Below are 24,791 nucleotides of genomic sequence, written 5' to 3' on the forward strand. Positions count from 1 at the left end.
GGAAATGATGCTGTATTTGGCTGAATACAGTACGGATTGACGTGCATGGCATTACCCAGAGAGGTGATGTTGCTTTCAGTCCATATTATGGTTACCATCGTAATTTAATTGAGATGTCAATCAATCAGCGTATGCCCTTGTGATTGGATAAATGAGTGATGTATCTTGCTTTGATCTCCACAACAACATCAGTGTGTGAGAGAGATTGATAGGTGTAATCACCAGAAATAGCAGGTTTTATTGGTTTTGAGAGATCGATTTCTTTTGATCGGTATCCCTCATAGATAGAACATGCAGAACTTTCCTATAAAAATGCTTCAAAATATTAAACTACGAAATCAAGAACTTGATGCGACTATGGATGAAATTATGTCTATGAATAATATAATGAAATGGCCAGGGCCATTGTGCTCACCTCATGTGGAGGAAAGATGGATAAAGAGCATGGTATTGTGTCATGTAGTGTTAGGTTTGATGTAGGTCCAAGCAATTACAATTTCCCCAAAATGGCCAATTTACAGTACTTTCGACCTCTGTGACCTTGAAAAGTAGGTCAAATCAAAGAAGACCCGGGTGACACATTGAATGGTTGTTAGAATTAGATGTACCTATGATATAAAATTGGTGCCAATCGGGCAAGTCATTACTAGGAATAATGGCATTTTGAAGAATTTAGGATTTGGCCCCCTCCCTGGAGGCCAAACGGCAAATCAGATCGCACCAAACTTCGGTACCTGAGATCACCTGACCAAGGGGTACATGTGTACTTAATTTGAGATCAATAGTCATTGCAGTTAAGAAACGTGCCATAGTTACGGCCTGACGGCGAATTTATGCCATTTGACCTCTGTGACCTAGACAAGAAGGTCAAATTAAAAACCTGTGTGACATGTACTGTATGGTGGTTAGATGTACCCATGATATCAAATTGGTGGCAATCGGGCAAGAAGTTAAGGAATAATCACATTTTTAAGGTTTTTGGATTTTGCCCCCTGGTGGTCAAGTGGTGAATCATATTGGACCAAAGTTTGGTCCCTGAGATCACCTGACTAAGGGGTAAATGTGTACCAAATTTGGTATCAATAGTCATTGCAGTTTAGAAACGTGCCATCGTTACATCCTAACGGCCAATTTACACCATTTGACCTCTGTGACCTTGAAAAGGAGGTCAAATCAAAAACCCGGAGGATATATGATGCACCTTTGCTAGAAGTACCTACCATATTTTTTTCAAAATTTCCCGACTACTATTAAGGGAGATATTGCATATTTTCACTTTTTACGTTTGGCCCCCTGGTGGCCAAACCATGAAACGAATCGGACCGAAACTTGGTCTCCAAGGTGTCATTACATAAGGGTATATGTGTACCAAGTTTCAACTCAATAGCTTTAACAATTACGAAACGTGCCCTGCTAACGGACGACGGACGGCGACGGACGACGACGACGACGACGACGACGACGACGACGACGACGACGACGACGACGACGACGGACGACGGACGACGGACGCCACGGTATGGGATAAGCTCACCTCTGCTAAGAGGTGAGCTAAAAAGGATGCTTTTTAGCTCACCGTTCGGGGAGTCTATACAATACCGCTGCGTCCGTCATCTGTCCTATCCTGTGGCATGTTTCTTAACCACTAGGGCTAGATGGCTAAAACTTGGTGTGATGGTAGCTTTGGGCAATATGCCCAGACTTATTTTCCTTTTTCGCGATATGACGTACTTTCTGGCCTCCAGGTGGCCATCTTCGAAATGGGTTTTTTGCCTTTTTAAAGCTTATGGTTGTACGTAGAGTGACAAAATTTTTATGGTGTGTGTATCTAATAAGGTTAAATGACATATCACCCGGGTTTTTGATTTGACCTACTTTTCAAAGTCACAGAGGTCAAAGTTCACTAAATCACAGATTGGTGGCACGTTTCGTTTCTATTTGAGCTAGAAGGTTCTAAACTTCTGAGGACATATATCTAGGGACCCTTTATTCTACCTCAAAAATTTGTCCCGCTCGGACTTCAAATATGGCCGCCAGGCGGCCATCTTGAAAATTAAACGAAGTCGGATTGAAACCAAATTTCATGTGATTGTATATCTATTTACTCTCTACAACGTCCCTGATTTTCAGTCAAATCAATTGACCAATATGGCCGCCAGGCGGCCATCTTGAAAATTAAACAAAGTCCTATTACTCCGAAACTAATGATCGGATTGCAACCAAACTTCATGTTATTTTGTATCTATGTACTCAGTCAATGAATTCAGTCAAATCCCATGACAAATATGGCCGCCAGGCCGTCATCTTGAAAATCCAACGAAGTCCTATTACTCCTAAACTGCTGAACAGATGTCAACCAATTTCCATGTGACATGTACACTCTTCAATAACCCTGAAATTTAGTCAACTTTATGACCAAAATGCTAAAGTTAGATGGTACCGGTTATTTTCTTTGGTGCCATTGAACCAAGAAGAATAATATTATTCAATGGAATCAAAACTGGTGAAACTAGCCAGAAAATGTTCTCCCCATATCCACTGCAAATGACATGCATTACATTACCCGAGGTGAGCGCATGGTCCCTGGACCATTTCATTTTGTGTTGGAATTAAAAGACTAGTATATATATCTGCCCAAACCGGGTTCTACTTGTCCTGGGTTATGTGTCCCAAAATCATAAGTGTTCGATGCGCCCCTGGGTTCGAGTTGTGTGGGAAGGTTATCGGGAGGCACGCAGACCCCGGGACACATAGGGATGACCACGTATTGATATTGTCTTGTTGAAGTGGATATTGGATACTAAAATCAGACCAATCAGTATTTCGTACGTCACCAAGCTCGCAGATGAGAACATTCGCATACGATGCTGATCATGGTGGAACAGTAAGCATGACAGGCCAGTGTAAGGGGTAAGGATTGATCGTTCTTATCATGACAAATACTAAAGCAGTGGACTGCTGCCGTTGCCACTTAAGTAACTCCACCACAAACCCATCAATTTGGGCGTTTGATTGTTAAAGAGATAACCTGTAATCAAAGTCACTTATATGTAATTAATGCCATCAGTCATGTTGGCAAGGCAGTTGACGTTATTGACTGATCGAATGTGTTCTTTGATGTCGTATCCAAAACGGCTGCCATCTCAAATCTAGGACACGATGATATGAGACATGAACAGCCTGATTAGGGGTTCCGGGCGCTTGTGAGATCGATGGAGAAAGAAACTGGTTCTTTCTAATACTTCTTGCTGTAACATGAGATTTTGATATAAGGTTGGAACCATGGGATTATTTCCCATGCATGGAAGCCAACCTGTTGCTGTCACATAGAATCAGATATACAGTCCTTACTCTGTTAATTGACACTAGTGTCGATTTGAAATGATACACCCGTGCAGTGTTGAGGATCCTATATACAATCCTGGGGGATTTAATCAGCGTAGCAGGATGGCTCTGGTGTTATCCTCATTCCTCTTAACGGACCTTACACCAGCATGTTGGCAGGTAGGTATATCCGAACTGTCGCTTTGGATTGCCAATGGACCCGGTGATGTGTTTGCCTTGATGAGTTGTTTTATTGTGCCCTTTTCAGAATTGTCACCATGTCATCGGATGTCCTTGAGGAACTGCCTGCAATGTCGTTGCAGAAAATAAGTATAGATATAAAGCATCTGTGCTAGGACACCTTTCATCATCAACTTGATGTGACATCGCTACGCACTCTCACTCGACGCTACCTTCTGGACTATTTGTGTTCTTCATGCATTCTAATTCGCAAAGGCCTTTGGCAGTCTCTTGGAAATAATGCAACACAGACTAAAATATAATCTTTTTCTCTGATATTTTTTATTACAAACTTAAAAATGTGTAACAATATAAAGGATCATCATGACGAGTGTCAACACCTATGGACATATTCATCTTGGTAAATATAATACTCTGGCGATCAACCAACTATTGCACAAAGTCATAAAAAATTAATGTGGATTTTTATCGTAGGAAAATTTAATTACAAACAATTAGTTGTCAGAAAACTATACAGCCCTACATGTGATAAGCAGCCCACATTAGCGTGGTAAGCAACACACATCAACCTCTTAGAATAAAAAAGTAACTCGACACTTGGGGGGAAGTAGAAAAGATACAAAGACCGCAATACCCAAAAGTCATGAGTTATAGAAAGAATACGAATATATATATATCAACTCTTATTATACACAACTCCCTCTATGAAGAGAAACTAAATTACAGACCCAATACGAAAAATAAACCACTGTCTAAGGGCATTCTACACTTTCATATCGTTCGACCTTCACAGCCATCGCAGCCATCACACTTTACCCATTCCTTTCTCGAAGGCGTTACTCTTTATGATTCGACGGTTTGTACCTTCGTCACAGTCAATGAAAAAAGAAAAAAATATTCTATTGCTGCTTTATACACAGCCAACGAGTTCCAAATTGTTTTATCTCTCAGTACTGTCCATCTTATCATTTTAATTCTATACCGTCGTGTGGTTAAAGGCAATCTTCATGTATGGTTGAACCAGCAACTCTTTCACGTGCAGCCTTCCAAATGACGTCCTATCCGACACAGCTATCGCAAACATTCCGAAACATCACCGATCAAAACTGCCATGCTCTAAAAAGGCGTTTGACATAGTTTTCACGTACTATTCGAGGGAAATAAAATCACCCATACCCCTTATTTTATCAGTAGCCTGATCGTTCCACGATTAAAGAAAAAAAACAGCTTCTTGTGGCCATTTTTCGTTTTCAGTTTCAACTCAGATGTCCCCTACTATATCACATTGTTCCCAACAGTCCAAAGCTTCCTTCAAAAAAAATTCACAATGTCTGCGAGTAAATCATGATAGCACTGCCTTCTTTACACTATAGGTCCATTATTAAATGATTCGTCACACAGCAAATGCTGACATTTTCTTAGACTCGCCCCTCCACCTTCAGCAACAGAAATCTGTGTCAAGCTGATTTCAATACCCAAAAGCTTTTTCTAACGCATTTGGCCAAGACAAATGGTATATCTCAAGTTGGTAGTCTATGTAATTTTGCTAAACACCACTGAGACCAAACAGTAAAAACAAATGGTGAAAAGGAAACTAAGTAGATAAATTACTAAAAGCAACCAATGAAAGTGTAAAATGCTGCAGTCAGAAGTAAAGATATGAAAACCTATTTATCCAAGTGGTTGTCCATTGGACAACTTTGTCTTCACAAACTGTCGTCTTCTGAGATGATCATTGCCTTGTCACGTTCTTAAAATTGGAGGTTTATTGTTGTCTGATCTCTTAGAATAATGAAGCATAATATCGTGTCCGAGGAAAATGATCTTCAATTTTAAATTCATTTTGATATTTACCAAGCAGAAATTACCAAGCAGAAATGGCCTTGTATCAAATCACAGGTAACGTATTTTCTGTTTGCCACACCGAAATGACCTTGTATTTCCGTGCATTTTGCTATTTGCCAAGCCTAGATGATCTTTCATTTCAGTGCATTTGCTATTTGCCAAGCTGTAATGATTTGTTATTTCAATGCAGTTCGCTATCAGCCGAGCAGAATTGATATTGTACTTAAAAGCATTTCGCTATTTGCTGAGCAGAATTGACGTTTTCGCTATATTGCCAAGCAGAATTGATCTAGTATTACAGTGCTTTTCGTTATTTGCTGAGCAAAATATTTCTTACACATTTTCATTTCAATGCGCTTAGCTAAAGGTTACTTTGTTTCCTGTTACCAGCATTCGCCATTTCCTTACGACTTTAAAGCTTGACCTTTGCAACAATTACCTCAGAAGCTGGCAAAATAAAATCAATACATAATCCCGTTAAGTAACACAGGTTTCCGACAATGTCATATGTGATATGGATATAACTGATGCATATAGTAAAATGAAACAGTTAGTGTGTTATATATTACACAGGCCACCTCTACGATTTGTCGGATCTCAGACGCCTGAGAAGACCCAAGTTTGAAGCAACAGTAATATTTTTTTGAATTGAAAATTTCGAATTTTGGTAGTGGTGGGAACAAATTTGCTCAGATAGCGGAGTTGCTAGTTGGATTCTTAATTGACCTTGTGACCACTCCGGTATTTTGACCACAGTACGTGAGTGGGGTTATCAAACAAAGTGTTGGTGCTCTACTCTCGCATATGTCCATCCGCAGTGTTCATGTACCTCATTAAGAAATAGTCTTCTTCAAAAAATAATGTCTGATATTTACTGTACACATTTCTGTCAACCAACAAATCAAAAAGGTGACCAGACGATAGTTTCTATATGTCATAGCTTACGCTGTCCCTTCCATGATATGCTATTTAATTAAAAAGTCGACCACAATGCTTAATATTTGACACTTCTAGATGAAACATCGACCCCCTATTCGGATTTTCATCTCGGAGATAATCCATTAAAAATGCTATGTACAACCTTTTGTGACGTGGTAAGTTGAAGCTTCAGTTGAAATGTACCGTGTGTTGACATCTTCATATGCTATTCAGCAGTGGCCAGAATGTGTAATCTACTTATATTTGCCAAAAAGTGGAGCATGTGACGCCCTTTAGACTGCCATTTTCGAAGCCATTTTGAAATCTCGAAGTGACCAATTATGATCACATTTGGCTATGACATGCAACTCCTCTTTTAGGCTATTAAATGAACTGATTACCATAAGAATCATTTGAGATGCTATGAACACAACTTAATTAAACACCAATGAATTCTTTAGAATGCCTTACTACTCGGGAAGCAAAAAAAAAAGCTTCCTTTTGATTCCACCGACAGAGGTGCCATCATCGATACGAGAAGTAATGTAACGCCGAAGGAGGCCAACTTTGAAATTAGGTCATGCTGTGTTTGATGTTCAGAGCTTCCAAAATACTAAAAGCAAGTTTTGACTGCCAGAGTTTCTTGAAATCATGTATATAAGAGGCACCGCCCACTCTACCAATGAAATATTTTAACATAAGTCGAACAAGGTGTGCCAGCGGAAGTCGTTAGAAAATGGTTGAAATCAATCTCGTTCAGAGCAACCGAGTATCTTGATTTCCTTGATTAACAGAACCAGGACAAAATAATAGTAACCGTATTCCAGCAAAATCAATCAATCTCAACTCCAAAATGTCACTGGAAGGCATAATATTGGAACCGCCTGGGGGGAATCTGGTCTTCAGCAAATGACTACACATTCATGTTAAATTCTGACTTTAAATGTACATGCATGTTATATACTTGGTGTATTCGAATAGAGGATCCAGCGGTGACTTCCATTGACATTGATAAGTTGAGTAAAAATACGCCATATCTTATATTTTGCACCCGGGTAAATGATCCTAAATTAATGCCCTTGAAAAGGTTCATTCTTAACAGGAGAAGCACGACTACGATTAGAAGCCATGGATATACTTTTCACCAGCTTCTCATCGAAGCAGTTATATAAATCGTCTGCCAAGAATCACAATATCACAACATATCATCTGCTGGTATCTATATAGGTATAAAATATCTTGATACCACAACTACACAAATGAATCCAAACGCCTGTCTCATGATGTTCATTACTAATGCTGTTGGTGTATGTGCACGCATTTCCTCTATGCTGTGACAACAATTAATGGCCACCGTGCGCCGAATGGCTGATTCTAAGAAGTACTTCATCGTGGACTTCTTTAAAAAAGCTTAATCCTCAAACTACTTGCAAACAGAAAGAGTAATCAACGTCTTTTTCTCTGATACAGTCGTTTGGGAACAATGGAATGATGTTTACAAAGCGATGAACAAGTCACTTTAATTTCCGAAATGAAACCCGACGTCTCTCGAAGTTATCCGTAAATATCCAGGACAAGTCCTTTGATTTCCGAGATAACCCGAGGTCCACCAAAGTAATCCGATAGTTTCAAAATAAAGTTCTCAATGATGTTCTTTAGTTAGCGACTAGAAGATGCTGTATCTGATTCTGGTACGGCAAAGTGCTGAAGCTCAGGCCGTCAGTGAATGCCTTAGCACCTTCTGGCGACGGCATGGTGTTCATGACGGGCCCCCCAGGACCCTGCATCATTTCGGGGAAACCGAAACTAAAAGGCTGATTCACTGGGCTGTAGAACTCGCCTACCATGCCGTTCAGAGGTGCAGGCTGTTGACCAGGAAACAGCATCTGTGACTGGTCAAAGTAGCTATGTCTTGGATGACGCGGAGAGAGTGACCGTGGTCGGTTCTGGGCCTGGACCGCGACCCCATTGACGCGTTGCTGTTTGCTGACATAAGCACCCACCTCAGTTGGTGACAGACGAGAAGGCCTCTTGATCATGGTCTTCAGCTTGGTCGACCCGAACTTGGTCTGAGCAAACGTAGCAGCTGTGAAATTAGGCGTCGAGTTCGACTTGGGAAGGTAAACAGCATTTGCGTTTGTGTTGGCATTCACAGGGCTTTGTGACGTGAACGATCCAGATGGAGACGTCCAGCCATTCGAAGGATTCGGAGAAGATGGTGAGAGACTGAGGTGACTCAAAGATGATGAGAGCGAGTCGATAGGTCTGAAGCATTGAGCCTCAGGGTTGAAGCCACGGCTAGCCGCCTGGATCTCCCGGTCAAGATGGTCGATGAGGTCATCAGCTCGTTTGTCAGAGTAGAGAATCTTGACGATGCCTTTCTCGCCGATTCTGTAGCTAACTTCATTGGGGTCAATCCAGATGGTGAGCTCGTCAGGGATGTATTGGTAGATTTCGTTGATATCCAATCCGCACTGCCTCGCAGCCTCGGCTATCACAGGGTCCGCTTTATCACCACTAACCTTGATGCACCTGAACGCCGTACCCTTTAACGGCTTATCAGGGTACCAGTGTCCCTCGAACCTTCGCTTAAGGCCTTTCTCTAGTTCCTCTGCGAACATGTCCACCCGCCGACGGGGCATTTTGTTGTAAAGATACGAAATCACAAAGTTCAGTGCAACTGATACTTCCACGTGCATTGTTGCGTGTATATCACAATCTGTCTTTTGAGATATGGTTCTGGTGATGCCTGCACCCTTTGGCTATTCGGTTGTGACCTGGTTCAGTGTCGAAGACAGTCTGCAAAGATAATCATAAGACGAGCATAAGTATAATGACCATAATGGAGAAAGCGCTCGCAGACGATAGGTTGTGATATGTTGTGAAAAACATGGCTTCGCAACTCGACAGTAAAATACGAAGACTCCAGGATTTGTAATGGCCTCCAAAGGAGGTAACCTGCGAGATAGACCAAGAAATGAAGAAACGTGTGGCTTCGGGGCGTGTACCTGTAGTTCGCTACCGGAAAGTCCCTGGACGAAAATGTCGTCAAACTGAGGTTCTATTCATAGCTTGTTTAGTTATGTTGATAAGGACAACATCGGATATATTGGAAAGTATTTGAATAGACTGAAATATAATAACATGGATCAGTAAAAGCTGAATATCATCTGGGGCCTCGGGGTGAAGGCCTGGATAAAGGACTATCAGATTGAAAAAGATAGAAAGATAATTAGAGGTTTACAATCGTGCCGATCAACCGCCCTTGTGCGTAGATCTATCCTTCAAGTTGGGATTGACGTTCACTGCCGGTAAATCGGTTGCAATAGGAAATCGCCACTGCAAACAAAATAATCCAACTGGGCAATGGCTTCTTTCAGATGAAGCAGAGCTGACCTGGGATTAAACTTGGAAATAACCAATATCAATTCACTACATAACGGGGACCGATATTTTGCTATTTCAGGCTGTAACGGTATCGGAACGTGCGAAAATACGTTGCTTTATCGGTTTTGCCATATTGGACAAAGAGCCTTTTCCTTTTTTAAGACATGGATATGTTGTTGCTATCAGTGTTTAGAGATGTGGGAGGTCACTAAGTGCTTGAGGGCAGTTGATGATGCGATATTCAAAACCTATAGGAAAATTAATAAGATTCAGTGGCATAACCTCAGCCGCAAAAGGTTAATATCCAATTTGAAATTTCCAGTCCTCGCGATCCCCTCGATTACAACATTCGAAACTACTGTTAGTACCAGATGAGTCAATATGAAATTGTATCGTAACCATGGAAGACAAGCCAGATAAGTACGATTAGGTACAGCAATTAGCGATAGAACCTGGCCAGCATGACAAGGAACACTCGCTTGTTGTAGCTATGGTACCAGAGTCACGGAATCTAGCTGGATTCATTAAGAGCATCCCTTGAGACGGAGAGTGCTGAACAAATATCGCCATCTGTTGATTTTGGCGCTTGTCTGTCGGTTCCATTTGCTAAAACAAGGGCAGACGATCCGATACTATGCTGTCTGTTCAGAATCCGCGGGTCAGAATATCTGATGTTTGATATTCATTGATGGACATACTAAAGCTGTGTTCACACTAGCGTTTTAATACGAATTGAATACGAATTAAAACCTGAATTCTTATTAACTGTTCAGACTGAAATCGTTTTGGAATGATGCCAAATCGGTTTATCGAAAACGGTTCCAGCACCGTATTGAATTCGCATCAGAATTCGGATCGCCCGATACGCATTCGGTGTGAACAACTCAATGCGCATTAACAAGGCTGCCCTCCTGTGCGCATGCGCATTATGTTATTTCCGTTTTAGCACATGGAGAACGCATGATCTGTCATTTCGTTGTCAATAGTGCATGTAGTGTCAGATTTCTTCCGTTTGTCAGCTTTGCCGGCGTTGCTGTTCCTCATCTTGTTGGACATGTTGGACATCCATCTCCATGTTGCTGTTGTAGTAGCGACATTTGCGCCTCCTGATCAGGAGAGTCGATTCGTTCTCCTAATGGCCAATAGGCTGCGATACCGGTTAATGCGCATTGGCGTGTTGTGTGTGAACACCCCAATTAATGCGAATTAACATTGATTCGTATTCCGGGGCACGTATTCCGGAATGCGCATTCAATACGTATTCAGTGTGAACGCAGCTTAAGTAATATACGCATGTACATGACTTTGGGTTTGGTATAACCTATTAAAGTCATGAATTAGGCAGTATACCAGTCCACTGCAGTTTTGATTGATAACCTGAACCTTGACATCTGTGCCTCAAGCCTACAGTTGGAATGGGCCCTGGCTTCACAAAGAATAAAATTGGATGTATCTTTGCAGCAGAAGTAAATCGTTGGTATTATAAATTTTCCGTGCGCTATTGCAGATGAGCAGATTGTGTGCAGTAATCCTTAAGTAGAACGTCTGAGCAGCCTCTAAGGTATCCACTCGTTCCATCATGAAAGAACATGCAAGACTAAACCATTCGTTTCTTTAGAATCGGGTTGCAAAGCCTGACACAACCAGAAATAGCTTGGCAAAGAACACTTTGAGTGTACCTCTGACATTTGCTGGTGAACGGATAATGATGTAGAAAAGCGATCTTTTCCCAGTTAGAGGTACGCGACGGCTCCTTGTGATTGCACTTTGTGAGAGCCTCCGATGGTGTCCGCCCGGGAGTGTCCTTTTCACCCGATTCGCTGTTTCGTGATTAATTGCTCAGCTGACCACTATCGCATTGCCGTGGGCGTGCTGTGGCACTACTGGAGCACTACACCGCAATACATGATAATGTATCGACTTCGGCCTCCTCAACCATACTGAGGATCTACTACTACCGCATAGGAATTTCTGTTGCCATTACTCTTTTCCAAGTAGCTGATTTACCTCCTACAAATAATGTTAATCCTCCGGCCGTCAACCCTGAAGTTGACCTTCAGGATTGACAACGGACCAACCTGTCCATCCACGCGTAGGCGTATTCATTGCCATTTGGCTTCTTCCCGCTACCGATTTGGGACCTGCAAAGCAGGCGTAATATAAAAGTCTGTATAGATGTACCGGTATATTCTGGTATTTACAACCACTGTGATGCATCACGGTTTGCGATGATATTTGCCAACAGCGTAATCCCAACGGAAGAGGCTGCCGTTGCTATTGGCACCTCACAGACACAGGATTGCAATCTGAATGACAATCGTTGTCTTCATCTCATCTGACAGATACGGCTCGGGCTGTCCAACGCGCCCACGCCCAGATCAGTGGCAGTGCAATCGATTTTGTGAGATACGTTGTGTGTTCACTGTGATGAGGATGCCAAATGCCTGCATGTATGTACGTTTCAAAAAAAATGAGAGTAGAAAATATGAGTTGGAATGACGATGAGACGAATCCTCACCTCATATTTACCGGAACGAACTTACTATGAACCTGGCCCGGATAAATTAATTTGTTGAAGTTGAATTATTAATACGGGAAACACTAACGTTCACCAATACATTCAGATCGACCTTTCAGTATCTACCATATGCGGTGCTGGAGCATGGCTGCTGCATGGCAGGTCGTTATAGATAACAGAATTCGCATCGATCAGATAAATATCGGCCGAGATATTGTGATGATCATGAGATTCTGATCAATATTGTGATCGTCTGCTATTTCGATTTCATCAATAACCATCGCCAAATGAAACCATTGGCTGTGCTTGGGGTTGTCGTATATAGAATGGTGGACTTTCGATCTGGTGTTCACGGGTTCGACCCCCGTGAATCCATTACATTTTTCTTTTGAGAAACGCTAACCTTCTGATAAGTCGGTCGGCAAAGCTTTCGCAAGCCTTACGAACGACTTAGTATGAATTAGTGGATACGTTTTATCACTTGAGGTGAATTGAAGTGGGACCTATATAACGTGTTCGGTTTCCTGTCGTCGTCACAAGAGGAAAAAGATGCGGCTTTCCTATGTATTAACAACTCCTTTTCTTCCATCGGGCGCGACTCACTTATCGATCTCGATCAATACGTGACATAATATCAAAGCAGGCCAGCTAATGACTCGAGAGATTCAACTCAATTATGTTACTATTCCTGATCATATCAATATATTGATTGCCGTGTTGTTACATCGTGTCTTTGGTTAATAGGAGGCGGCTGTTCTAACACGAAAACAGAAGCAGAAGGAAAGTTCCCGGTAGATCAATGATGATATAAATTGGTGTTGTTAAAGTCTGCGTCCCGCTCGTGGCCGTACGTGCCTTTGCAGTTCGAGGTGTTAAGGAAGACCACTTGTCTTTGGTTTATACATGTAATAGGAGACGGCTGTTCTAACACGAAAACAAACGAAAACTTTTTTTTAATGCTTCCAATATGTAGGCCAGAGAACGTAGGTATGAGATTTGGACGCCCGTGTTTCATCTCTATTCCAACATAAATACAACCGAACCCCTAACAGTCTTGCCTGTGGTCCCCTTTACATTGATGTTGGTGCGACGAAAAGATGGCGGATTACAAATACGTTAATGATGTTTACGAGACGAGTTGTCTTCGAAGCAGTGATTCATCAGCTGTTCTTTAGTTGGTTGTAGCGTATATTCACCTTTTGGTTGTCAAACATCGATTGATATACTCGGCAGTGGTTTCCCTATATAGTCCATGAGATAATGCATGTATAGTTGCACAGCTTTAAGCTTACTTGACTTATTTCACGCGATTTCCATCAAATATTTGCTTAAAATCAATTCCAAATATTGATTTACCTGCTCCGAGCAGGCGGCAGCCTCGCTCTGCAGACGATAATTCACCATATCTGCAAGGGACAGACTGTTGATTATCGCCACTCCAATACGCTATCACACTAAATCTACATTTGGTAGAGCAAATAATGCGAAGTTGGTATTTCTCCCAGGGAGCATGCAGGGAACTGGTGCCTTGCTCTCAGCAAAGCTCCCGCAGCAAACGATGTCATCACCACGCGCGTATGAAGTCGGCTGTCGATTCACGAGCTGCCTTGTCCCCAGGGGCTTTGCCGTGTCTCCCCCGAGTGTGTGATCATCACGAATTGCAGTAAAGTACATTGTACATGCGGATTGATTACCTTACTGTTGACATTACTCTCCCAGAGAGAATATCGTATCTGTTTATGGTGTATCGTCTGCTCGATCATATCAACTGTATCGCATGCTGATAGCAGCTATGAAAAAGCTTATAGTAAAGCGTGACCGAAAAGCTAACAGGTTTGTCACCACGGAAGTCCGTTATCATCATCATCATCATCATCATCATCATCATCATCATCATCATCATCATCAACCACGGCATCATGATTACCGTCCTTACTGGATCTCTGCCTTATTGGTAGAGTCGAAGAACAAAACAAGGCAGAATTTTGTGCGCGTACTAACCCCTATTGATTTGGGTGCAGGGTGGTGCGGTTCAATAGCCAAGCCTATGTGCTTTAGGCCTATTATTGTATAGATAATCAATTTCGTTTTGCTGTTTCAGTTGGTCCCAATGGGAGTCGAGCAGCTGTGCCGATAGGATGGGCCAAACAAGAATACTCCTATTGAACATCTAGTGGTTTTACAGTATAAGGCTTATTGCTGCTTTGGGACAAATGGTGTGTGTTTTGGCATTGTCACCTAGAATAACAGATACTCACAATGTTATGAAATATCAAATTGATTTCCTCTTAAAAGTCATATTCCCCGAAAAAAAATGTGACGGGGGCACCTAGTCTTGTTGCCTTGCACTTTATCAACTAAACAGTGCTTTTTCTTTGATAACTTTTTTCCCTTGGCATGGTGTCAAAAAAATTGCTTTTGATACATAAATCCCCGCAAAAATCAGAATCAAATTTTTTGTCTTGGTGTCTTAAAAGAAGTTCATTCATTATTTCTCAACAAATTGAACCAGCCTCAGAACTCGCTTATCATATTCAATGCGTCTTATATCACGTCCCCGAGGACACTAACTAAATAGTGATTAGCCGTCACATCCCCGGGGCGAGATGCTACCTTTTAATTAATTTGCTATAGCGGTGTGTATCTATAGTGACTGTAACGAAGAAAGGAGGAGGCCATGCCTGTAACACGGTTTCTTCATTAATCGAAGATACTTCAGAAATACTGTTAAGAGATAAGCGACAAGAAGGACATTGTCAAAGTAGTCTCCAAGGCATAGCCACTGCAAAATACTGTTATAGAGACTAGATGAAAAACAACTTGTGGTATCTGCGATGGGTTAATGATAGCAGAGTTTTTCAAATAAATTGTTTTGAAAGACTCTGATGATAGACAGTAAACCACTGTTCCTCTCAAATAGCCGCAGGGAAAGTGTGTGCTAGGTATAAGGCGAATGTAAGAATATATGCGATTAATTGGCTTTAGCACCTGAGGAACGCACACTATCACTTGCTTTATCACATGCCGTGGACGCATTACATTCCTGACCAAGTCCTAGCATACTCGTGGCTCGTTCAGAAACAACTTTCCACTTCTGGTAAACCATCTGGTCGAGTCAGTGGTGTAAGTTGGTATGTAAAAAAATTCCCGAATCTAGTGTATCTTTTGCTTAAAGATAGAACCACGAGTCGAACTGGGCACCATTTCTACTGGTATCTGGCCCTTGTCGAATCTGATCAGGAAGACAGTGATGCACATACCAGATGCTCGTAGCAGTCAGGGGCTCCCCCTAATAACTGCTGATCTTATCAATTGTACTGTACGTTCAAAGTGAGTATAAAACCATAAGAGACTTGGTGGAAAAGTAAGGATACGCTCTTTCACAAGATGAAAGAATATCCTCTAGCCATTAGCGATATAGAACCGAGCACACTCCATTAACTATCACTCCTTGTCTTGGTCTAGCCAAGTGAACCAGCTATAAATTGATCTTTCTCATTACTGGGGATCAATTCGAACCTCGCCGTGTACAGCATGCATCGTTTGCCAAGGAGAAATCAATGCCTCACTGCAACAGTTCAAAAACGAACAACGTCTTGTGGATAATTCAAATCAAAGTTTACTTGCTGCTGGCAATCAATATCAGTACGGCGGTATGTCAGTAAAGATGGGATAGGCCTACCCTTCACCAATTATCGTCGAGGAGCGCTCCTTGGGCAGTTTAAGCTGGTATGAAGGGTGAACGAGATTCACGGAAAAACGTGACTCGAACAACCACGATTTTTCGTGTTGGCCGCGACTGTCGTTGCAGTCGTACTACTAACTGAACGACCCCTTATCATTGTAATGAAGGAGCAGTAAGTCAATGTTATGGTTAATAAACAACTGGAGCTGAGTAACACAAACATGCCACTCACTACGGAGTCTGAATATGTTGATGGAGAGGAAGCAACAGTCTATATTGATGGGGTTTTTTCAGCTCTCTGTCGATATTTAATACAATGTGATTGATCGTCGACGCATGGGTGCGGCGAGCTTCTTGGTTGAGGTGTGTTGAATTAATCGCCCAGATTAACTTGAGACTAAAGTGGATATTGGTTGGAATAACCCCAAATATACAGATCGTCCTGGGTATTAAGACAATAGTATACCTGGTCAGTCATAATGCATATGAAAACGGGGCAGTTTTAAGTGCAATATTTTGATGATGCTGTTGATTGTTGGGCTGACCTCATCACCCATCCTCTCCACTTCTTGTCCCAAATAAATATGTGTCCCTTATAGAGATTTTCTTCATGGCTGACTTGCTTGCGCCCTAATTACTCGTGGGAATCATTAATAAGCGAACCCATGCTTGCCACCGGGGCCAAGGGTTGCGGTACTGTCGCCCAACAATGACAGCCAACATCCTGAACTCGTAAACAAGATTACCTCTATCTTTCTCCAACCATTCGGAAGACAGGGCGGAAGATGGCGTGGTCCTCACGACATATAACCATATATTTTCCCTTGGTAGTCTAGCAGAATTTAAACACCTTGTTGCCATGGTTATGTGTGACTAGTGATAAAGCGCTGGGAATCACGATTGTTCACGGAGCGTGCGTATCGCTAGGAATAGATGACTTTGACTGTCACGTCAAATCAGTGAGTGAGTAAGGATGCCGCTCCTTCTGCTGGGGGCGGCCGCTCTGGTGTACTCTACAATACAAATTAGGTTATCACCTTTCTTCCTCAAAGTAGGGGAGCAGCGTAAGGATATACGTGAGCGTATGCCGTTAAATGAAGCATGTTCTGTCTGGTGTTATATGGTAAGAATCATTATGATGACCTTATATTTTTATTAGCAGGACCTACGGAAGAAGTGTAATGCTTCTAAAAAAATATGTAACGTCATATTCGCTTCTACCTAATAACTCGAACTTTCCCGCCGAGAGACATGGCTGGTTACGGCGGTTGCGTTCCTAAAGTTAAGAACGCCATGGTTAGTTTTTTTACAGCGGTATTTGATACCAATACTTCGTACCAGCAGCGTCGAATAAACTACTCGCTAAGCTCTATCACTTTAAGTACCTTACCATGACCGCTCCACCGATGTCTCGTAAACCAGTCGGCTCAACAAATATCTTGCTAATGAAGGATATGTTGACTAAACAGAGAGAACAGTAACTAGTATCTTACAAGAATAAATCAGTGAGATGGGATTTGCTTAGTTTGGGGTGTTTCCAAGTGTTGTACAGTCGTTTATGTGGTTTCACAAGGGTCCGAAACCGTCCTTTCTGTCATGGAAATGGTGACTGATGCAGGTCGACTGTCGATCCACGTCATCAACGATTAACGCAATAAGAAACCTATCATCAAGAATGAATAAAGACAAGTCTTTATTAATTCTTGCTATCATTTTAACTAGCATTGGCTGCATTACACTAATATGAGTGTAGACCTGGGAAACCCGAACTGGCATCGGTACCTCAGGATAAATAGAGATATCATTTAGTATCATCACGTTTTGTCGGCGACCTCAGTGTATGACGTAAGATACAATGTGCAACTCGGCTTGAGTTTGTAGAATTGGCATACGATCAACTAACCGAAGAGCCCAATTGTCACCAAATTACTTTAAGCTTTACACTTGACTTTGTCACCGTTTTCCTGATTGCAACACAAATTACACATAATCTGACATTGTCTTGACATAATCATGATAATGGGATTTTTCCTCTCAATGAAAACAATGACATTGTTAATTTTAGCAATGATATTAACAATCTATTGTTAATGAATAGATATCATGTACAAACATCTCCCTTTTCTTATTATTTTTACCTTGTCGATTTTTCTGTATGGTGGACTTTCTATTGTTGTTATTAAGCACATGGGTGACATGGGTCAAGGTTTCATATCGACCTGTTGGCTGGGAAAAATATTCTAAAAATTTCCAAAACATGCAGAAATTGGCAGGTGAATTGTCCATAAATATAGTAAATGATATATTGAAACATCTGGACAACCCAGCTGTGAAAAGCCATTTCTAGCATAAATATCTATAGATATTATGTCTGCTTGGCTGTAGACGGATTCATTTCATCAGGGTTGTGTGACGAGTACACAGCATTTTTTGCTGACAAATATATAATCATTTAAAGATGTATCACAGTTCGAACACAGAAACGGTATTGTCGAATACTGTAAGCTTGTTTGAAAACAGTGACAGGATGCATTTCACTTGAAACCAACGTCTACTGAACTGCATCATAATATTATTGTTTACCAGACTTGTATCCCTATCAGACTGTGGTAAATTTTCTGTTCGATTCAACTTTATTTCACCTTAAAATTTCCTACTCACCATATTCCATGTCTGAATTGGCCCAATATTTCAGCGACAACTTGAGTTCGATGCCGTATGCATAATGCGCATCAGCTGTTTGTTGACTGCATGATCGGCCCAAACAACAAACGCAGGGTCGCAGACGACAGCCTGCTGCTGTCGCATTGGTTATTCATTGGCAATTAATGTTAAAATTACAGTCAGTTACCCATGTGTGAGATGTGAATGCAAGTACATCGCATTACCATAGATATGTGGCCAGCCACATGAAATTCGTCAGTATATATTGACAATGAGTTCATTCGTCACTCATCTCAAGCGTTGACGCTCAGCTCTTAATACAATATTTTTTTTAAAATGCTTATAACAAATGTACATGTACTCAATCGTTGGGAATTCCAGCTCACTACCTGAGGTCAAGCATGGTCTTAGTGATAAACCTTTGGCACTATTGATAAATAAGTGGAATAAAAACAATGGCCAATTAAGCTCCTTCGTGAACATTGGGGAAAGTTCTTTGAAAACCATTGTACCTAATGTTATTAATTATCAGACACGCCACTATCATTGTACCTTGGTAAGGATATATATCATATCATATCATATGGCGGACAATCCAATCAAATTTGGTCAGGTTCTCTGACCGGATTTTGCATAACATTAGGTCCGGGTCGTTGTGGACTTCGATTGGTCGATTCTCACATGGCTTATATATAATTCTTATTGTGACAGTTGTTTATGAAACAATTGAATATGAAGTCCATGAAACAGTTGGAAAGGTTACAAGTCACTGTGCCAATGTGCATTGATTTTGATATTACATATCAGGAAATGCGTGATGATTTGAATAAAAGTGGAAACGTATGCTTTATCCTGCATTGTGCACCGACATAACGTAGGCATCCGTAAACTTGTACTATCGTACTCGTGTTGATCAATATTTCACTAAAAATAAGGTCGTCTAACTTATCAACTCTAAATAACACCAAGACTCAATTAATGCACCAAAAGCTCAGTTAGTTTAAACAACCATCCGTTGATCACGTTGCCCTAGAAAAGACGCGTAGATTTATTTATTACATGAACTTTTACATTTTGCTATTATCCATCCCATTGTCATTGTCAAGTTGATTCATGAAATGGCTGGAACATGTTCTGAGATGATTTGGTGTCATGAACGAAAACAATCAACATCAACAGATGCGTGGGCAGATCCGAATGAAAAATATGAAATGAATGAACCTCATAAAAAAATCATGACCAAAGTTAATTCAGCTTACTTTGACCGAGATCAATATTCATCTGAATGGGACAAGCCTTTGTGGTATTATTACTCAAACATATGTTGATGCGACAGCTGTTCAATAACATCAATATGGACTGCCCTGTACATAAGCCACATCCTTGCCAGCAACAGTCTAATCGATCGTTGGGGTATATGGTTACAGGGCACTGATGTTGGTAACCGATGAAGAATATCCTTAAATGATTGGATACATGTACGTTCCCACGCAGTGACCCGGTGGTCCATTAATGATTTTCTCAACGAATTCATCACCGGCAGCTGCCTACTGAACATGTGTAGTGTACGAAATCCTTTCCAATCCGGCATATCATCTTTGTCATCATTCTGCTTAAACAGTCACTCTGCCTGTATCTAACGTTATTATAGCAGAATCAGTTTATTGTCAGTATATAACTAATACAGAACAAAAGCATAGGCAAGAATCATCCCTGCAAAAAGGCCATAAAACATTAATGGAGTCATAAATGATTTACCCAATGGTGTAACAACGAATGAATTAGCGAAATGTCAAAACTGAGGAATAAAAATCCTACGCAGTTCAAGAGATCACCAATCACACCCACTTAACAACATTGAGCAGCCTAATTGGGTTGCAGTGCCGATGTCCCTCGCGGCTTTACATCGTAATCAGTGTTGACATCAAGGGAAAAAAGATAATTGGGCTATCTTCTGATTGATGGTCGAGATAAGTCCAACCCAAATTCAGGACTGTCTGATACATTTTGTCAGGGACAGGCATTGACAGGGTAACTCTGCGTGGTTTTCTGTAAGCTTGAATATGGCCCACTAGGCAGGCAGCTCACCTGTTCCCCTCTAAAAGGATTGTCATTCTGTTTGGGAAGGGGATGGCAACATAATCAACCCGCCTACGTACACTCAGCTGCTGTATAGTGTCATCATGATTTAAGGCCCTAACAATGAGATCCCTCATCAGATAAGGGTCTGAAGGCCGGATTCGTGCCGCGTAGGCGACACCAGCTGTGGAAAGGACTTCCGGTGAACGAGGAGTGCACCGCACAGCTGCTGGTGGCTTTGATATCGCAAGTTAAGGGCTCTTTACCACAAGTTATAACATATTGTCATCAGTATACATGTAGTCCCCCACAAGTATGACCTGTTGCGGGATATTGGAGTGCGGGGGCGAAGACAGACCCCGAACCTTGTGAGCCATGATACCAGAAAGGTGATGTACCCTCTCAGTCATTAAACATGGAAAATGGTCGGCAGCTGAATGTACGATAACTATTGATTTACGCCCACCATAGACTAGAATTACAACCACAGACTGAGACAAATATTTTAAAGTGCTATACGGAATAGGATTCTTAACTACTAAATGATGGATACAGTTCTTGTCAAACATCGACTTCTCCACGACAGATTTCGCCTCAACTTGCTTCAAGATTGGTATTTTGATTGCCAAAACCCAGTTGTACATTTCATAGATATATACTTGAGGAAGAAATGAGCTACTTGTTACACCGAAATTATTCGACTATTTATGAATCTACAACAGATTTACTCTGACAATCAACGGCTCATGTACAGGTCAGGAAAACTCGTCTTAATATAACAGCCAAGTATGATATTCCGATATTGTGTTCTGAATTATTCAACGACCTTTATCGGCGGTGTAACAGGTTCTAATCTCAATTCGAGGGAGTGGGTTGATTGCTGACACAGCACCATCTGGCGCAATTCGTATTCCTTCCCAAGATCGCCTCGTACCAATTGTCACAATCTCACCGTATTTAAGGAAAACAAGAACCGCTGTATAGCGGTTACATTTTGTTTTCTTCAACTGAAGAAATAAACGTTCTAATCAATGACGCTGTTAACGGTACTGCGCTGGTACCTTCGTCAATGGTAGCTACAAGGTAGCTGCCTTCATCTTAGTATGCATATTTATACATCGCCGAACATAACTATTGCCATTTACCATCCTTGCAACAGGTTTGTTTACGGCGGGCAATCAAATCGAGTTATTTCTGCTTCAGTCTGGAACTTGCAGAGATTTCATAACCAATCAGCTGACCAGAATCAATGACTGGTCAATACCAATGATGTACTGCACTAGCATTAGCGAGCATATGGTGAAACAAAGAACGTTATTTTCGTAAACGAGAATGATGGTGGCGTAGTGCTTCCGAAATAGAGGTCGTCCGTTCGAATCCCTTCCGAATCACTTTGCTCTTTCCACGGTTCGATTGCAAGGTTAAGTGTTGCTGCTCCTTACCTTCGGGACGCCAAAGCTCTCTGATTGTGATTAGAAAAGCGCTATTAACAAATACCTATAAATGTGTAACATAAATCTGCAGTAGCATTCACATTGATAAATGTCAAGGTACCACAACCGAACTTAACGATATTTTGACTTCAATGATTTTATCGCTGGTCAGTAGTGAAGGCTAAAATGGGAGATATCTCGATAAAGTCACCTTCTTAGCTAACTGAAGATAATGACGAGGAAAGCGCGTAAGAGCGTCTTTCATATATGGTAACTTTAATAAATAAATAGAACGATAATTGCTTGTAAAACAGTGCCAATCTGGCTTTAGTACCATACCGTACCTGTAACATATTTCATTAATTATTACGTTTCCCAAGACAGAAACTTGTACACTTAATTGATTAAAAAAAACAGTATTTAAAATACCCCAGCCCGGAAATGATAATGTTAGGTTGGATCCAAGGAGATTTGTAGATTGGTTAGAAACTACCTGGTTGCGGTACTACAGCCAAGTTGCGCCTTTTTCAGTTAATAATACGCTGTTCGATCAATAATTAACATAAACATCGAATTGAGAATGAATGAACGGTTCGCTTATGCACTTATGTAGAATGTAACAGTTCTCCTAACATATACAGTTAAAGATATTCTTTCAGTTAGTGATAATGTTGCTTGTTTTGAAGGAGACTATTCATTGATTGATGATAAAATTTGAAGGTAAAATTTGACAGGGTTTATACATCCAAACTGTAACCATATGGTAAAGATTTCCAAGACATCTTTGAAGAACAATTGTAAGAAATATGACAGGAATGAATGAAATGGTGATAGAAAAGATAAATAAGCACCGGACTCACCTTTAGATGTTCGTCCGAATAAAGAATCCGTTTCTCCTCCGGTACAAAACTAGAAAATTATAGTATAAAAATATAAAATCTCTCTTGTGAATGTGTGTTTAGCCAGTTGTGCTTCTTTCAATGCAAGCATGCGAATATCCAGCTGATAGTGGGCGCCTGCCGTTTATATAGTACGGGCTTCACTATCGGATATCAATTCGCCATCATAACAAAGCACTATTTTCAAAGCCAAAGCAGAAGACGCGGAGGCACAAACCAGAAAATGCTCAATATCGAAAAACGTAAATATCGATCTATGATTTTCGGTGGACAGATGTCAAATTCCATATCATCCAGCTAATTCAATCGGCTTTAGTGTGATTTTCCGAATACCGGTACGCGTAGTGTCATACTATTGATCCTCGGTAATTCGGCCTCACTGATAATGGTGTCACAGACGATGGCTCTGCTATTGGCCACCGGCTAATATAATGTATAATTTATGACAAATATCATATGTAGGAATAAGATAAACGACCCAGATGCATTTATTTATGATAACTATTTTCATTCACCAATTTCCATCAACCTCGTTCCTGAGAGCAAACTGTTGATAATGCATGGGTGCCATTTACATTTCGCTGTATCTCGAATGATCCCATTTATTAGACCTGAGGCTTGCCGTCCATTCATTATCGACCGGTTCCGTTGATGACGTCACGAATATCGTTGGCAATCCACTTGCGATTGAAGCATGAATGAAAGGAGGCTTGTACATTGTATAATTGTGGATTCACCCTTAGAGCTAATGTCGGGTGTGGGGGGGGGGGGGGGGGATTTGCAGATGTCGTAGAAACGAAAGATGCGCTTTTAATCTCTGAGGTATCGACAGTCATGGCCTCTTTAGAACCAAATTCTATAATCCGTCAGAATATAAAGGGCCGAACACGTTTTCCGATGGGAGATATTTTCTACTTATCTACAACGGGATCGTACTTGCCTGGTCGCGCTTGGTCTAACCTTCCCTTTTATAATTATGAGACATTCACAGTATTTGAATGATTTCTGCTTTAGTTGTAGGAGGAAACCAGCGACTCGGTCAAGCTTATAGCAGTATTTCAGAGACAGCTTTGCCTTTGAACCAAAATCATTTGGTGAGAATTCCAGTCATGTTGTCCAATCAAAGTGTTACCGGACGGTTGTGGTGGCAGCTTTCGCAAGCACCCGGTTTGGCCAACAACTACGTTTCAGCGAGGATCCACCTAGTGTCTCTTCACATACGTAGAGTCACTGGCCAAAACGGGCGGTTGCGAAAGCTCACTATTGAATCGATCACACGGCGTGATTTAGAGGGGACTTCCGGCTCGTTTTAGCGTTTATCATTAAATTAGCACAGCTGCACATTAAAAGCTGTCGATTATCCACGTTGTTTGGAGACCTGCCTATCCTACGCCAATCTATAGGCCTGCAGTTAATGAAGAAAATCGTTAATGCTTATCATGTTCAGCACATGGCACAGTTAGTAGAGTACTAGTAGATGGGGAGTGGTTTCATTGGGTCTCAGATTAGAAAGGTGGCAGTCCTTTATTAGCATACTGAACTTCAGCGGCAACTGCCTCCGTTACCTCCGCCCATACTAGACGCGCTTAACATTGAGGGTCGAGGTGTTTATTAGCGACCTCGGATCTATTGGCTCCTGTTTGTAGGGCAATTTGGGAAGATTTTGGGAAATCATACTGAACTGTGATTAATGAATTAACGAGACCGGTGTGAACTCCAGCGAGAATGACTTATGTTATGGGGATATGCATATATCATAAAAGTAACAAGGGACATTCCCTTACGAATTCAGTTTGAGGTTGCTGTGATTGAATCAACACAGCATGTTACCGGTGAAG

At 41.3% G+C, this 24,791-nt stretch overlaps 1 protein-coding gene across 1 annotated transcript; it reads right to left on the reverse strand.

Moving 5' to 3' along the window:
* Positions 1-3,824: 3,824 nt before the first annotated feature.
* On the reverse strand, positions 3,825-23,043 carry LOC135490455 (protein Tob1-like). Its single transcript, XM_064775748.1, has 2 exons — positions 22,915-23,043; positions 3,825-9,087 (listed from the first exon to the last, which is right to left on the reverse strand). Exon 2 carries the CDS (start codon positions 8,985-8,987, stop codon positions 7,944-7,946), a length of 1,044 nt encoding a protein of 347 aa, XP_064631818.1. The 5' UTR covers positions 8,988-9,087; positions 22,915-23,043; the 3' UTR covers positions 3,825-7,943.
* Positions 23,044-24,791: the final 1,748 nt, after the last annotated feature.

Source organism: Lineus longissimus, chromosome 1 (assembly GCF_910592395.1).
Source record: "Lineus longissimus chromosome 1, tnLinLong1.2, whole genome shotgun sequence".
NCBI lineage: Eukaryota > Metazoa > Nemertea > Pilidiophora > Heteronemertea > Lineidae > Lineus > Lineus longissimus.

Coding starts and splice junctions, on each gene's coding strand:
- LOC135490455 (XM_064775748.1), bottom strand. CDS start 8,987: ATGCACGTGGAAGTATCAGTTGCACTGAACTTTGTGATTTCGTATCTT.